The 14,252-nt window shown below is 42.7% G+C and overlaps 1 protein-coding gene across 1 annotated transcript in view; it reads left to right on the forward strand.

Moving 5' to 3' along the window:
- Nucleotides 1-11,149: 11,149 nt before the first annotated feature.
- The window catches only part of SACS (sacsin molecular chaperone), a 75,525-nt gene continuing 72,422 nt past the window's right edge, over nucleotides 11,150-14,252 (forward strand). Inside the window, exon 1 of the mRNA XM_060234788.1 lies at nucleotides 11,150-11,381. Coding sequence (XP_060090771.1) covers nucleotides 11,380-11,381 — 2 coding nt within the window. The 5' untranslated portion in view covers nucleotides 11,150-11,379. The remainder of the gene's footprint in view (nucleotides 11,382-14,252) is intronic.

Consider the following 14,252-nt stretch of genomic DNA (forward strand, 5'->3'; position numbering starts at 1 on the left):
CAGCAGTATGTCGATCGGGAACTACCAGAAGTCGAAGCTGAGTTTCGGAGAGATCAAATTGCCAACATTCGCTGGATTATGGAGAAAGCACGGGAGTATCAGAAAAACGTCTATTTCTGTTTCATTGACTATGCTAAAGCCTTTGATTGTGTGGATCACAACAAATACCAGACCACCTCGCATGTCTCCTGAGAAAGCTGTATAAGGGTCAAGAAGCAACTGTCAGAACGGGATATGGAACAACTGATTGGTTTAGAATAGGAAAAGGAGTTCGACAAGGATGTATATTGTCACCCTGCTTATTTAATTTATATGCAGAGTACATCATACGTAATGCTGGCCTGGATGAAGCACAAGCCGGAATTAAGATTGCCGGGAAAAACACCAACAACCTCAGATGTGCAGATGACACCACTCTAATGGCAGAAAGTGAGGAGGACCTAAAGAACCTCTTGTTGAGGGTGAAAGAGCAGAGCACAAAAGTAGGCTTGAAACTCATCTTAAAAACTAAGATCATGGCAGCCGGCCCCATCACACCTTGGCAAATAGAAAGGGAAGATATAGAAGTAGTGACAGACTTCACATTTCTGGGATCCCAGATCACTGCAGATGGTGACTGTAGCCATGAAATTAAAAGACGTTTGTTCTTTGGGAAGACAGCTATGGCGAATCTGGGCAGTATAATAAAAAGTAGAGACATCACCCTGCCAACAAAAGTCCATATAGTCAAAGTGATGGTATTCCCAGTAGTAATGTATGGCTGTGAGAGCTGGACTATAAGGAAGGCGGAGTGCAGACGAATACATGCTTTTTTGCTGTGGTGCTGGAGAAGAATCTTGAGAGTCCCTTGGACTGCAAGAAGATCAAATCAGTCAGTCCTAAGGGAAATCAACCCAGACTGTTCCCTGGAAAGTCAGATGCTGAAGCTGAAGCTCAAATACTTTGGCCACCAAATGAGAAGGGGGCACTCACTGGAGAAGATCCTGATGCTGGGAAAGACAGAAAGCAAAAGAAGACAGGGACGGCAAAAGATGAGATGGCTGGACAGCGTTACTGATGTAACAAACACGAAATTGAGCAGACTTTGGAGGATGGTGGAAGACAGGAGGGCCTGGTGTGACTGTGTTCATGGGGTCGCAAAGAGTCGGACTCGACTGTGCGACTGAACAACAACAAAACTATCCTGAAACCTGTGCTTTGCTACGGCATTTAACTGCCTTTAATTTTTTTTGTTGTTTTAGGTAGGAAGGGTGTTTTGGTTTTGGAAGATTTAGAAACTCAATTGCCATACAGACTCTTATGAAAAATGCCTATTCTGGTTTAGAGCTGACTTCCCCTTTTGGTCTGCTTAGCAACCCTGTGAGGTAGGTTAGGCTGAAAGTCTGCGAGTGGTCTGAACTTGCAATGTGGACCAAACCAGGAGGGAAGCAACCTCAGCAGGGTATAATGACACAGAGTCCAGCCTGTAAAGCAGCCATTTTCTCCAGGAGAGCTGATTTCTGCCATCTTGAGAGCAGTTGTAATTCTGAGTGATCTCCAGTCATCACTTGGAGAATGGCAATAATGGTTCCCAGGAGGAAGATTTGGAGGGTGGAGTCTATGGCATTGCACCTGTCTGACGTCCCACCCCTCCTCAAACCCTACCTTCTACATGCTCCACCCCTCAAATCTTCAGGAATTTTTCAGCATAGGATTCGCAACCTCATGTCCTTCCAAGTAGAAGTAGTAGCATTAGCAATCAGTCAGGATACCTGTTCAATTGTCTGCAGTTTCTGTTAACTGATTTTTATCTCAGAACACAGAGTTGTACAGCTGAGCAATCAGAGAGAGGGGTGCTTCAACTGTCTGCAACTGTCTGCAGCCACCTCAGAACACAGAGTTCAACACCTGAACAATCGGGGTGTGTGTGTGTAGAAGCAGACAGCAGGCTGCCAGGCACACAACAAAGCTTTACCTCATTGGGGAAACACATTTTACCCCTTTTCACCCACTTAGGGGTTGAATTTCTAAAAATCCCTTCCAACTGGGCATTGATGTCATGGAAGAAAGGCACTCCCCAAATTTTGGATTTCTAGGTCCAGCGATTTGGGCCTGGGCATTGACAATCTGTTTTTATAGAGAGAGATGTCTAAAAATATTCAGCCCAGAGTAGCTGCAGGAAGCTTGTGTGTGTTTGTATACTTGAGGCTGGTGACCCTAACTGTAGATGCCATTCTAAAGAAACTTTCGTAAGAGTAAGATCCCTCAGATAACAGGGGACTTATCTTCTAAGGACTGATTACTGTATCACGTCCTGTGTAATTATTGGTTTATATGAATAATTTGAACATTGTTAATTTACACAGGCTTTGGGTTGAATTTGTGCGGGATTTGGCTCCCTGTTTAAAAGTATTATTTTGCTGCAATTTTCTAACTTTATAAATTGCTACTGTTGGTTGCACTGGTTGCATTTTAATTAATTTAGTTGGTGTTGTTTATTTTAGATTCTTTTAAAGTGACTTACTGGCTGTTGTTTGTTTTTTCTCTTTTAATTTGCTGCTGCTGCTCTTAAGAGGTTTTAAAATATTTTTTTGTTGTTGATGTCAGTTTAGTCATTTATCTCCAAAGGTGGTTGCTTTGATATTGTTTTTAAGGGTTTTTGTGAGCTGCCTTGGGACCTTCGGACAGAGAATGCAGCCTAGAAGCCAGACAAATCAATAAACAAATAAAATCGTGTGCATGCATAAATGATCTAGAGAACACTCCTAAGTAGGTCTGTTTAGAATCCTCCTGAGGTCTCTTCAATAGAGTTTACTCCCAGGAAAGTATTTTTAAGATTGCACTGACAGAGATGCTTATCACAAGCTGTGTTGAGCTTATAACTACAAGTCTAGGTATAGTTGCAAGAATACAAAACCCTTCTCTAGCATGTGGGTACACATTGACATAAAGCCCATCCCCCCCCCCCGCTCCCGTTTTCAACGTTTTCCTTTACCTGGCAAAATAAGTTTCTATTTGTGAATATTTAAAGTGTAATTTATATACATGCATGAGCCATTTATATTTAATGAGATATGCATTTTTAATACACATTCTTGTATCTGATACCAAATACAAAATGTCTTGTGAGAAACCGCCCATTAGGGGAGTGATAGGGAATGCAGATGCATAGTGGGTTCTATGCAATGATGAGGCGAGGTGGTAGTGAACATAGCTCTTTTATTGAATACAGCGTAGTAGAGGGCTGCCTCAAAAAGACTGAGAATTGGGCCAACAGGGCAACTATATATACACAGAAAGTTCCTGCGCTAGCATGCTATTGGACCATTCAAACCAGCAGGGGGCTCGTGATTGGAGCAGGGCAGCAGGAATTTGGATCCTACTGCCTACTGTTCCTGAGTCCACAAGCTCAGTCCTACAGGCTCCAATGAGCCAGGCAAGAACTTCATATCATTGATACAATTCCAACCACATATACAACAGGAGGGCTTCAGAGAGAAAACTCAGAAAGAGCAGATGGAAAGGAGACATGTAGGGCAGGGGTGGCAAACGGTAGCTCTCCAGATGTTTTTTGCCTACATCTCCCATCAGCCCCAGCCATTAGCCATGCTGGCTGGGGCTGATGGGAGTTGTAGGCAGAAAACATTTGGAGATCTACCGTTGGCCACCCCTGATGTAAAGGAAATGGGGGGGAGCACTGAAAAGGGTAAAAATAAAAAACAACAGAGGGGCTATGGGAAGTGCAAGAGCCAGGACAGCGGAAAACATGCTACAGGGCTTCTGCCCATACAGAAATATTGTCAGACTTTGGAACTACAAATCACTCTGTTCTAGTTGGAGGTATAAGTTGGTAAGGTTCTTGGGATGACTGTATAGTATTATTACAAATGCTTATCTCACTACTTAGATTGTGTCTGCATGTCATGAGAACTGCTGAGAAAAAAAGATAGGTCTTAAATAGATCAAAGACGAGATGGAATCGCTGTTAGCGTGACTGACAAGCCATGCATTAAGCTACCTATAAAGAGATAGGGTGTAAGCGGGAGAAAGCCAAATTGATAATCCAACTGAGAGTACTTCTCTCTCATTCAGTGAGAAGTGTCCAGTGTCAGTTGTCAAACACAGAAAATACTTATTTGTTTTTCCCAGTTTTGCTGCTATTTCACTATTATATCTCAATAGTTGTTTATTGTAATCTAAAACAATTCACAATTTCATCAGTCATACAATAAAACAACAATGTATATAAAGATAATGTATATGCAAAAAGGTAGAGACAATATAAAAACCAGACATTAAAGCCATTAAAAAAATCCTGGCAAAAATTTAAAAGAGATTATCTGTTCTTATTCAAGAGTGCAGATCCAACTGCCTTACCTTAGGAGGAAAACAGGATGCACCAACAGACACACACTGACAAGCTTGCTTCCTGGTGGTGGGGCCCATAGACATGGCCTTGTTAATTCATTGCAGATCTTAGGGGTGAGTGGAGGTGTTATACAGGAAAAGATGTTCCCTCAAATATCTTCAGCTGGAATTTTCAGGGTCAAAATCAACACCTTGAATTTAGCCTGAAAACTGTCAGATAATGGAGCTCTCATGGGATTTAGTCATTCTCATGGGAACTGGTGATTGTATCCATTACAGCTTTCTTTGTAGTAGCACCTCAATTGTTGATGGGGTTGCCTTCCACCAATCATCTCAGGTGCCCACTGCCACCCTAAGTGATGGCAGGAAAAAATATTTTTAATTTTTTAAATAAAATTTTAAAGCTGCCAGTGTCCACTGCTCACATATCGCATTTAGGTACAATCCAGAAGTGACAATGGGTAGCTCTAGGAATCACCACATAGAAGAAGAGGAGGAGGGATTTATACCCCTCCTTTCACTTGGAATCTCAGAGTGGCTTACTCTCTCCACAACAGATAGGTTGGGCTGAGAGAACTCTCAGAGAACTGCTCTTGAAAGAACAGCTCTGAGAGAACTGTGGCTAGCCCAAGGTCACCCAGCAGCAACATATAGAGGAGTGGGAGATCAAACCCAGTTCTCACAGATTAGAGTCCGCACTTATAACCGCTACACCAAATTGGTTCTCTATGGACCAAAACCACAGGGTAAACCTGTAGACTGGTACTTACTAGAATACCCACTGTTATATGGGTTGTACCTGTAAATGATCATAGAATCATAGAGTTGGAAGGGATCTCTTTGCTGGGAGGGCGGGGAGGGCGGGGAAGGGATCTCTTTGCTGGGAGCCGCTTTGCGGGGAGGGCGGGGTAGAAATAAAATTTATTATTATTATTATTATTATTATTATCTCTAGGGTCATATAGTCCAACCCTTGCACAATGCAGGAAACTCACAAATACCTCCCCCAAAATTCACAGGATCTTCTTTGTTGTCAGATGGCCATCTAGCCTCTGTTTAAAAACCTCCAAGGAAGGAGAGCCCATCACCTCCCGAGGAAGCCTGTTCTACTGAGGAACCGCTCTAACGGTCAGAAAGTTCTTCCTAATGGTGAGCCAGAAACTCTTTGGATTTAATTTCAACCCATTGGTTCTGGTCCTACCTTCCTGGGCCACAGAAAACAATTCCACACCATTTTCTATATGACAGCCCTTCAAGTACTTGAAGATGGTGATCATATCACCTCTCAGCCGCCTCCTCTCCAGGCTAAACATTCCCAGCTCCTTCAACATTTCCTCATAGGACTTGGTCTCCAGACACCTCACCATCTTCACATATCACATTTATCACTGATGAAGTGATGTTGGTGATGTCACATGCCCCCCCATGTACCTGCCTTCCAACACCGCCCCCCCCCCCCGCCAGGTTGCTAGGCTTGGCCTGATAGCCCTAGTTGTAGAAACCTATCCCTTTCTTATCTTTGAAACTTTATGTGCTAGATGTTAGACCGAGAGTCCTTAGTAGATTGTCGATGTTAGACCGGGAGTCCTTAGTAGGTTGTTGAAGGCTTTCACAGCCAGAGTTCATCGGTCATTGTAGATTTCCCAGGCTGCATGGCCATGGTCTTAGCATTGTAGAATCTTACGTTTCTCCAGCCGTGACTGGCATCCTCAGAGGTATAACACAGAAGGCTAGAGTTCTCTCTGTGTCAAAGTGAGAAGAAGATGGTAGGCAGGTAATTTATATCTGCACAGGAAGGTGGGGTAGGGCTGAGTTGTTATCTTGTATGAGATTCCCAGGCTGTGACACGCTAATGGAGGAGCTTTCCTGAGGAGATTCTTTTGCATATGGATTGGCTGTTGAAATTCTAATCTTGTCTCTAGTGCTGTTGTAAGATGTAGAGCATTTTGTGTTTTTCAGGACTTGAGACCATGCCCTATTAATTTTTAAACTCTCTTCTTTCCTGTTGAAATTGTGTTTGTGTTTATGGATTTCAATGGCTTCCTTGTGTAATCTGACATGGTAATTGGATGTATTGTCCAGCATTACAGTGTCTTAGAAGAAGATACTGTGTCCTGCCTACCATCTTCTTCTCACTTTGACACAGAGAGAACTCTAGCCTTCTGTGTTATACCTCTGAGGATGCCAGTCACAGCTGCTGGCGAGACGTCAGGTTCTATAATGCCAAGACCACGGCCATACAGCCCAGAAAATTTACAACGACCAGTCCTTAGTACATTTACCATTTGCCTGTGTATGGAGTGAGGGCTTCCTTGTTTCCCCTGACCAGTAGCAGAAAAGTCTGGGGGCCGAAAAGATATTTTGTGATACATATTACCCACCCCTAAAATTGGATGTGATGTAAGCACATCAGGTAATATTCTGTCCATCCCTGAAAACTTCAAGGCATTTATCATGGCGCTTACCACAGTACTTACTATGGAGTTTTTTAGGATGGCCAGAGAGCATCACCTGACACGCTTATGTCACATCCAGGGTTTCAGGCAGATGTGACACTGTGAGTTGTGCAATGTCATCTCTGTCTATTGCCTTCTTCAAACCTTCCAGGGATACTAGCTTGCTGTCTAGCTTCCCTAGTGGTCAACCTTTTTGAGTCGTTGGCTCTTTTGGACTTTTAAGAAAGAGTAATAGACTCCCCCACAAAATGGCTGCCATGGGAGGAAGGACTAATCACAAGTGGATGGGTGTACAATTACAAATTGTTTTTGGCCATTGGAGGCAGCCATTTCTGAATGGCTACTCCCTACAGATTCAAAGGTGATTCCTGAAACACTTCCTGTTTAAATGAGGTAGCAGAAAGTAGGATTGGTTCTTTGCTTTGGAGAAATGATATTTGGGAGGAGAAAAAAGGGGAGACCAGCAAACATGTTGCTAGGCACCATAGTGCCCAGGAGTGCCATACTGAAGATTACTGATTTCAGATTTTGATTATTTTGTCTCCTTCCTCCACTTGTAAGTGATTGTTTTTGGATGCTGCCTTATTCTGCTCTGAATTTGTATTGCTTATTTTATAAAAGTTTTTGTTGTTTTTGAATGCCTGTGTTATTATATCTCCCTTCTCAGAAATAGAGTTGAGAGGCAGAATATAAATACGTCAAATAAATAAAATAAATTGTAAGGTGCTCCCTTGGGCAGCCCCATGAGCTAAATTTTCTGGGCAGGCTTCAAGAGCCACTCCATTCAGCCACAAAATAAGAAGAGTCTTACTAAGGCTAAGGGTCACTACATTAATCAAAAGAAAAGCCTCTTGTAGCCACAGCCATCACCAGAAGATTCAGAATCAAAGTCAGATCAAGGAGCTCTCTCAAGTTGTGAACTAGGGAGGAAAGCAACCCTGTTTATGACAGGTAAATCCATAACTTCCTTGCCAGCTCAGTCTCCCAGTGTTAAACTCAATGTGGAAAGTGAGCATGCACACTACAATACATAATACATTTTGCAACTGAATTTTTTCTCAGGTTAACCCAGACTGGAGGAGCAATAGAGCAATTAACAGACTGCATTTATTGCCCTGTGATACTCTCACCATCATTCTCCAATTCTGACATGTCTCTGCCTTCATTGTTTTCCCACACAAATGCTATCCAGACAAAATGTTCTTTCAATTTGTTAATTTTATTATTTTGCCCTTGGATTCTAACTTTATACCACTTTGCATTCTTAACCACTGCCCACCAGCTATATGTAGCTCTGCTCACTGTACCTCATTCCTCATCTGAAGAAGTGTGCATGCACATGAAAGCTTACATTCTGAATAAAACTTTGTTGGTCTTAAAGGTGCTACTGGACTCCTACTTTGTTCTATTGCTTCAGACCAATAGGGCTGCCCACCTGGATCTATTTACACTTTGTATCAGTTATGGGATGAACATATGAAGCTGCCTTATACTGAATCAGACCTTTGGTCCATCAAAGTCAGTATTGTCTTCTCAGACTGGCAGCGGCTCTCCAGGGTCTCAAGCTAAGGTTTTTCACACCTATTTGCCTAGACCCTCTTTTTTTGGAGATGCCAGGGATTGAACCTGGGACCTTCTGCTTCCCAAGCAGATGCTCTACCACTGAGCCACCGTCCCTTTAATGCTAGTAGCTTACAACTTTAATGCCAGAAGCTCACAAAGTAGAATTTTTGCTTACAAGACTCTGCAGCTTAGAGGGAACCTTGGTTGCCAGGTCTGTGTTGGAAAATACCTGGAGATTTTGGATGTGGATCTGCGAGAGGGTGGGGTTTGGAGAGGAGCAGGCCCTCAGCATGGTACAATGCCATAGAGCCCACCCTTCAAAGCAGCCATTTTCTCCAGGGGTGAAGTTAAACAAAAACAGAACTAAGGAACACTGAACATTCTTGAAATATTTTTCCCCTCTTTCTCCCAAATTTGCCAGTAGCAGCAAATGAGAGCATGCGTAGATCCATGTTGTAAAGAGTAGAACTGTGGCTCTGTGTAATGTCGGGAGAAAGTGGCTGAGGAAGAACTAACTATTGAAACTGTGAGGACGCCTTTTAAAAGTGGTTCCTTATTCTCTCCGCACCATCATGAGTAGAACACTAAGAAATTAAAGACTTCATCCACGTCTTCATTGTCTTATTTGAAGAGGCTATCATTCTTTGTGACTGTTGAGAGATTTTGTGGGGGGAAATTTCAAGAATGTTCAGAGTTACTTAGTTCTGTTTTTTTTTTAACTTCACTAAAAACGCATATTTACATGCTTGTTGTTATTGCTTCCGGTGGTTATGTTATATTGTTTATTTTCTCCAGGGGAGCTGATCTCTGTCAGTTGTAAAAGCAGGAGATTTCCAGGCCGCACCTGGAGGTTGGCAACCCTAATACTGTGTGAAGCACAGAGATCTTGGGGTCATGGTAGATAACTCAATGAAAATGTCAAGACAGTGTGCAATTGCAATAAAAAAGGCCAACGCCATGCTGGGAATTATTAGGAAAGGAACTGAAAACAAATCAGCCAGTATTATAATGCCCCTGTGTAAATTGATGGTGCGGTCTCATTTGGAATACTGTGTACAGTTCTGGTCACCGCACCTCAAAAAGAATATTATGGCATTGGAAAAAGTGCAGAAAAGGGTAACTAGAATGATTAAAGGTTTGGAACACTTTCTCTATGAAGAACGGTTAAAACGCTTGGGGCTCTTAGCTTGGAGAAACGTTGACTGCGGGATGACATGATAGAGGTTTACAAGATTATGCTTAGGATGGAGAAAGTAGAGAAAGAAGTCCTTTTCTCCCTTTCTCACAATACAAGAACTCGTGGGCATTCAATGAAAGTGCTGAGCAGTCAGGTTAAAATGGATAGAAGGAAGTACTTCTTCACCCAAAGGGTGATTACCATGTGGAATCACTGCCACAGGAGGTGATGGCGGCTACAAGCATAACCAGCTTCAAGAGGGGGTTAGAAAAAAATATGGAGCAGAGGTCCATCAGTGGCTATTAGCCACAGTGTGTGTGTGTGTGTGTATATATATATTGGCCACTGTGTGACACAGAGTGTTGGACGGGATGGGCCATTGGCCTGATCCAACATGGCTTCTCTTATGTTCTTAAGCAACATGTATACCAATGCCATTCTGTTGATTAATTAATTAAGGTAATACTAATGCCTGATATTATCATGCAGAACCGTTAACATGTTTTATCATTTTTATTTTTGCCTTCCTCATGATCGTTCTGTGAAGGAATTCTGCACAGGGCCAGAAGGCTATCCTCCCTTGCCCATGAGTGGGGGGGGGGGACTGCCTTATCAGGGGAGACACCTGAAGTGAGGATGCCCTCCTGGCCTGAGCAGCAGGCCTAAATAGAGGCTGATCCTCCAGCTGAGTCAGTGCAGGAGGCTGATGTCCCTTGACAGCAGGAGCTCTTGCAAGAGATATCCCACTGGGCAATCAAATGAAGCAGAAATTGGTATGTAAGTGCTGACTTACGGAGACCCCATCAAGTGGTTTTCAAGGCAAGTGACAAGCAGGGATGATTTGCCATTGTTTTCCTCTGTGCAGTTTTTCTTGATGGTCTTCCACCCAAGTACCATCCCTGCTTAGCTTCTGCGATCTGATGATGACACTGGGCTATGCCATACCACCTTCCCTCCTGAGGAAGAAATACCCCTTGCAAAACTCTCTAGATGTTCTGTGGAATCTAGGTGCAGGAATAAATGACATAAGAGGAAATCTTGACTCCAGAGAAGGAGAAAATCTTAGGTCTTAAGAGCTTCAGTGTGCCTTTCCCCCTTAATTAAAGCAAAAAAATTGCACTTGCCATGCTGAAAACTCATTCTTACAATTGAGATATTCTGATACTTTTGTATTTCATTTACCACTGGTGTATGAGAGGTTGAATTTTAACAGTGTAATATTTTTTATATTTGTCCTTTACAAATCCTTGCATCGAGCAACACCTTCTGAAACACGTGAAATCTCAAAACTCTTAAATTGATTTGCCATGCTTTGTCATCTCTGCAGAAAAAGATTACTCTGAGAAATCTCTCTCCCCCCCATCACGATTAGTACAAAACCATTCCTCCGCTTTAAAAAAAGTCTTTCACTTGGTTATAATGGGATGTGTCAATACAGATGGAATAATTAGCTTTAAACTGTTAGCACTATTGTTTTCATTATGTCCTTCCTATCTTTGCAGCATTAAAGGAATGGGTGTGTTTTGTCCTGATCTCCTTGAGACCATATCCCTTTAAAAATAAAGGCGAAAGGAAGAGAGCCAGAGGAAGGGGGAGCTAGAGCCTTTGCTGCATTGAACTAGTTTGGATGGGGCTGCAGCAGTGATCATGCGTGGCTCTGTGAAAACAGCTGATTTCACAAAAGGCATGCTCTCCTCTCAGGTTGCAGAGGCAGTCCAATACAAACCTCCAATGGAAGAAATGGCATAATAGTCTGGCCTGGATGTGGATGCTGTGGATTGCGAAACAGTGAAAGACAGCGGCTGATCAGTGCTAGCACTGCCTGTTCTTCTTCCAATGTAAGTAACAGTCTTGGAAGGAAAATGCTCAGTCACTGCAGTTGCTTGGATGATATTTTTACAGAGTGCACCATGCTGTTCGCTTTCATTGTCCTTAACTCAATGGCAGTGCTGATTAGTATAGGCACTGTTTTGTTTAGTCTATAAATCTTGGAGCTTTTTTAAAAAATCTGGCTTGGAAGAGGCAGAAACAGAGGAAATGCAGGGATTTGCTTCCTTGCTTCTGAGAAAAATCCTACACGTTCATGAACAAGCTTTTGTTTGAGTGCAGATTGCAGTTTTAGTTGTGCTTGCTTGGGAACACAGCAGGAACGTCTGGTGGGCTGTGCATTTGGGAAGCAGCCCTTCAGGGCTGAGGGCTCATGATACAGTCTTTGTTTCAAATGACAAAGGATGACATCATCAAAGCCTAAAAATATTCTGTATCCAACTGGACAGAACAATGGACACTTTTTCCTGCTTTAACCATTGTTTTTTTTCCCCTTATGCATATACTTTGCAGTGATGTAACAAACATTTTTTTTCACTTTTGACAAATTTTTAACAGAACAGATGTCAAGCATGATTGGTCCTGAGTTTTAAATCCTTTGCATACTAAAAGCTAGCAGTCGCAGTTGGGACAGAAGCCCTTTCTAAACTAGAAACCTCAGACTTTGACAGCTGCTTCTCAGCTAATGCTACCCCTCTATCTATAGGGAGGCATGAAATTGTGTCTTCATAGTAACAGGTGAAAAGGGGGTCAGCTTCCCAGTGCCTATGGAAGAGATAACTCAGTAAGGAAGATTTTAATGGCAGCTGACTTATCTGCTCTCATACTTCATCTAATTGATTGTTGTTGGCCTTCTAGTATCATGTAACAAAGGCACTCAGTAAACACTCAAAACAAAGAGAAGCATCTTTTCTTCTTTTTTTGGAGGAGGGGGGGAGAGATTAAAATTGAGTTTCATAAGTCCCTCCTGGACCCACAGGGATTGACAATTACCACTAATTCAGAAGAAATGAAGATGAGTTTGCACTAGAGCTGTCTTGTGCTTTGTCTGAATAGTCATGAATAGGTCTTCAGGCAGACTTTTAGGAGACCCAGCTAGATGCTGGGAGATGGCCCTGTTCCAATTCAGGTCCCCTTTTCTTGAACACAACTGCCTTACAGAGCTTACTTAAATGTGTGACAGTTCCACAAATACTATAGAACTCGAGAGTCTTATTTTACAGTGTGTGTGACCTCAAAAAGGAAGCAAAAATCACAACAGAAACTGAATCCCAGGATCTTTCAGTGTGGACTGTGTACACATATGTATATATTGTTCTACATGTGTGACTTTGATCCTAGCTACTGCCTAATTTTAGCTTTGTCATGGGAAGCTTTTAAAGAAAAGTAACACCCCCCAAGTTAAGAATCAGCGCAGTGTAGCAGTGAGAGTTCTGGATAAGGGTCTGGGAGACCCAAGTCTGAATCTTTGCTCTTCCATGAAGCTCACTGGGTGACCTGGGGACAGTCACACACTTTCAGCCTAACCTGCCTCACAGGAGGCTGCATCCAAACAGGTTTTCCACTGGGGAAAAAGGGAGGAAGGGGGTCACCTTTGATGCTCAGAAAGGCAATTGATGGGGCTTATGGAACTCAAATGCCAAAAAAAAAAAAAAAAAAAAGCCCTGTGAATTGGGAAGGAAGAGAAATAGGTGTAAATGGGTGGGTAAAAAGTGGACTGAATCCAACCCATGGTTGTTGTTGTGAGGAGGGAGACTTTGGGTCTTCATTGGGTAGAAATGTGGAGAAAGAATAAATAAATAAAATCTGCGTCTGAAGTCTTTGCTTTCATGATTCAAGAGTCCCTGCTGGCACCTCTTGTTAAAAGCTTTTGATGGACACGTAATGGCAAATCATATAATAAAGGAGCTACATAGCTGGAAGAGAACATACATCTGTATGTCCCATTTATTGAAATCTGCACCTGACCTGATGGGCATGTATTTAGGGGACGAAATAGAGAAACACTGGCCCTGCATTGTCTTCTCTGTAGAAATATGTTCCAGCTCTTTCCCCTCTACTTCACCCCCCTTTTTTGGAATGGCTAACATTTCTCAGACTTGACCTCAATATTAAAAAACCTTTGAAGACTTTCAAGGCTGCTTTTAACAAAAAACACACACAGTTGTTCCCACTGTCATTCATGCTGTCCTCTTTCTGCCCCCTGTTCCTGTGGCCCTGTTTCTAGCTATTTAGCTCTGAGTGCTGTGATGACAGCAGAGTCACAGCACATGTAAGACATGTGTCACCACAACAGTAGGTAATGAAAGTAAGGAATAGGCTTTAACAAGTGAAAGCTGCATGTCCTTTTCTTTTTTTAGGCAAGGTCACCAGTGGTGCTAGGGGAGAGAGCTTGGCAGGGCAAGGATAGCACACCGACACACAAACACCCTCCTTCCATCTACTCCCTGACTGCCAGAACAGTCAGGATTTACATGTGTTTCATGGCGCCAGCAGAGAGAGTTTGATCAGGTCCCAAAAATTTCTCCACACTACAGTCACCAAGTTCTTGGAGAAGGCAGGTCATGTTACTGCCAGCTGTTCATTCGGCATCCTTATGAGCCTTGGAAGAATCTAGGAAGCAGTCAAATAGTCACATGGTTAGTGGATCTCTAAGAAGGGCTTTTCTTTCTACATCTCCAAAGCTGTTTAGAGGGATGTGAAATATTATTTCCCAGCCCATAACTGTAGAGCAAGCGCCCTGGTTGGCACTGCACACATAGCCCTGGTTGGCACTGCACACTCTGGTATGCTTCCCGGCAGTGCATAAATTGGTAGGCCTTAGTGGTTTTAGCCATTCCTGCTTCAGTCTCTATTGTTGGAGCAAATCTGCATAGTGGAAT

Source organism: Heteronotia binoei, chromosome 3 (genome assembly GCF_032191835.1).
Source record: "Heteronotia binoei isolate CCM8104 ecotype False Entrance Well chromosome 3, APGP_CSIRO_Hbin_v1, whole genome shotgun sequence".
Taxonomy (NCBI): domain Eukaryota; kingdom Metazoa; phylum Chordata; class Lepidosauria; order Squamata; family Gekkonidae; genus Heteronotia; species Heteronotia binoei.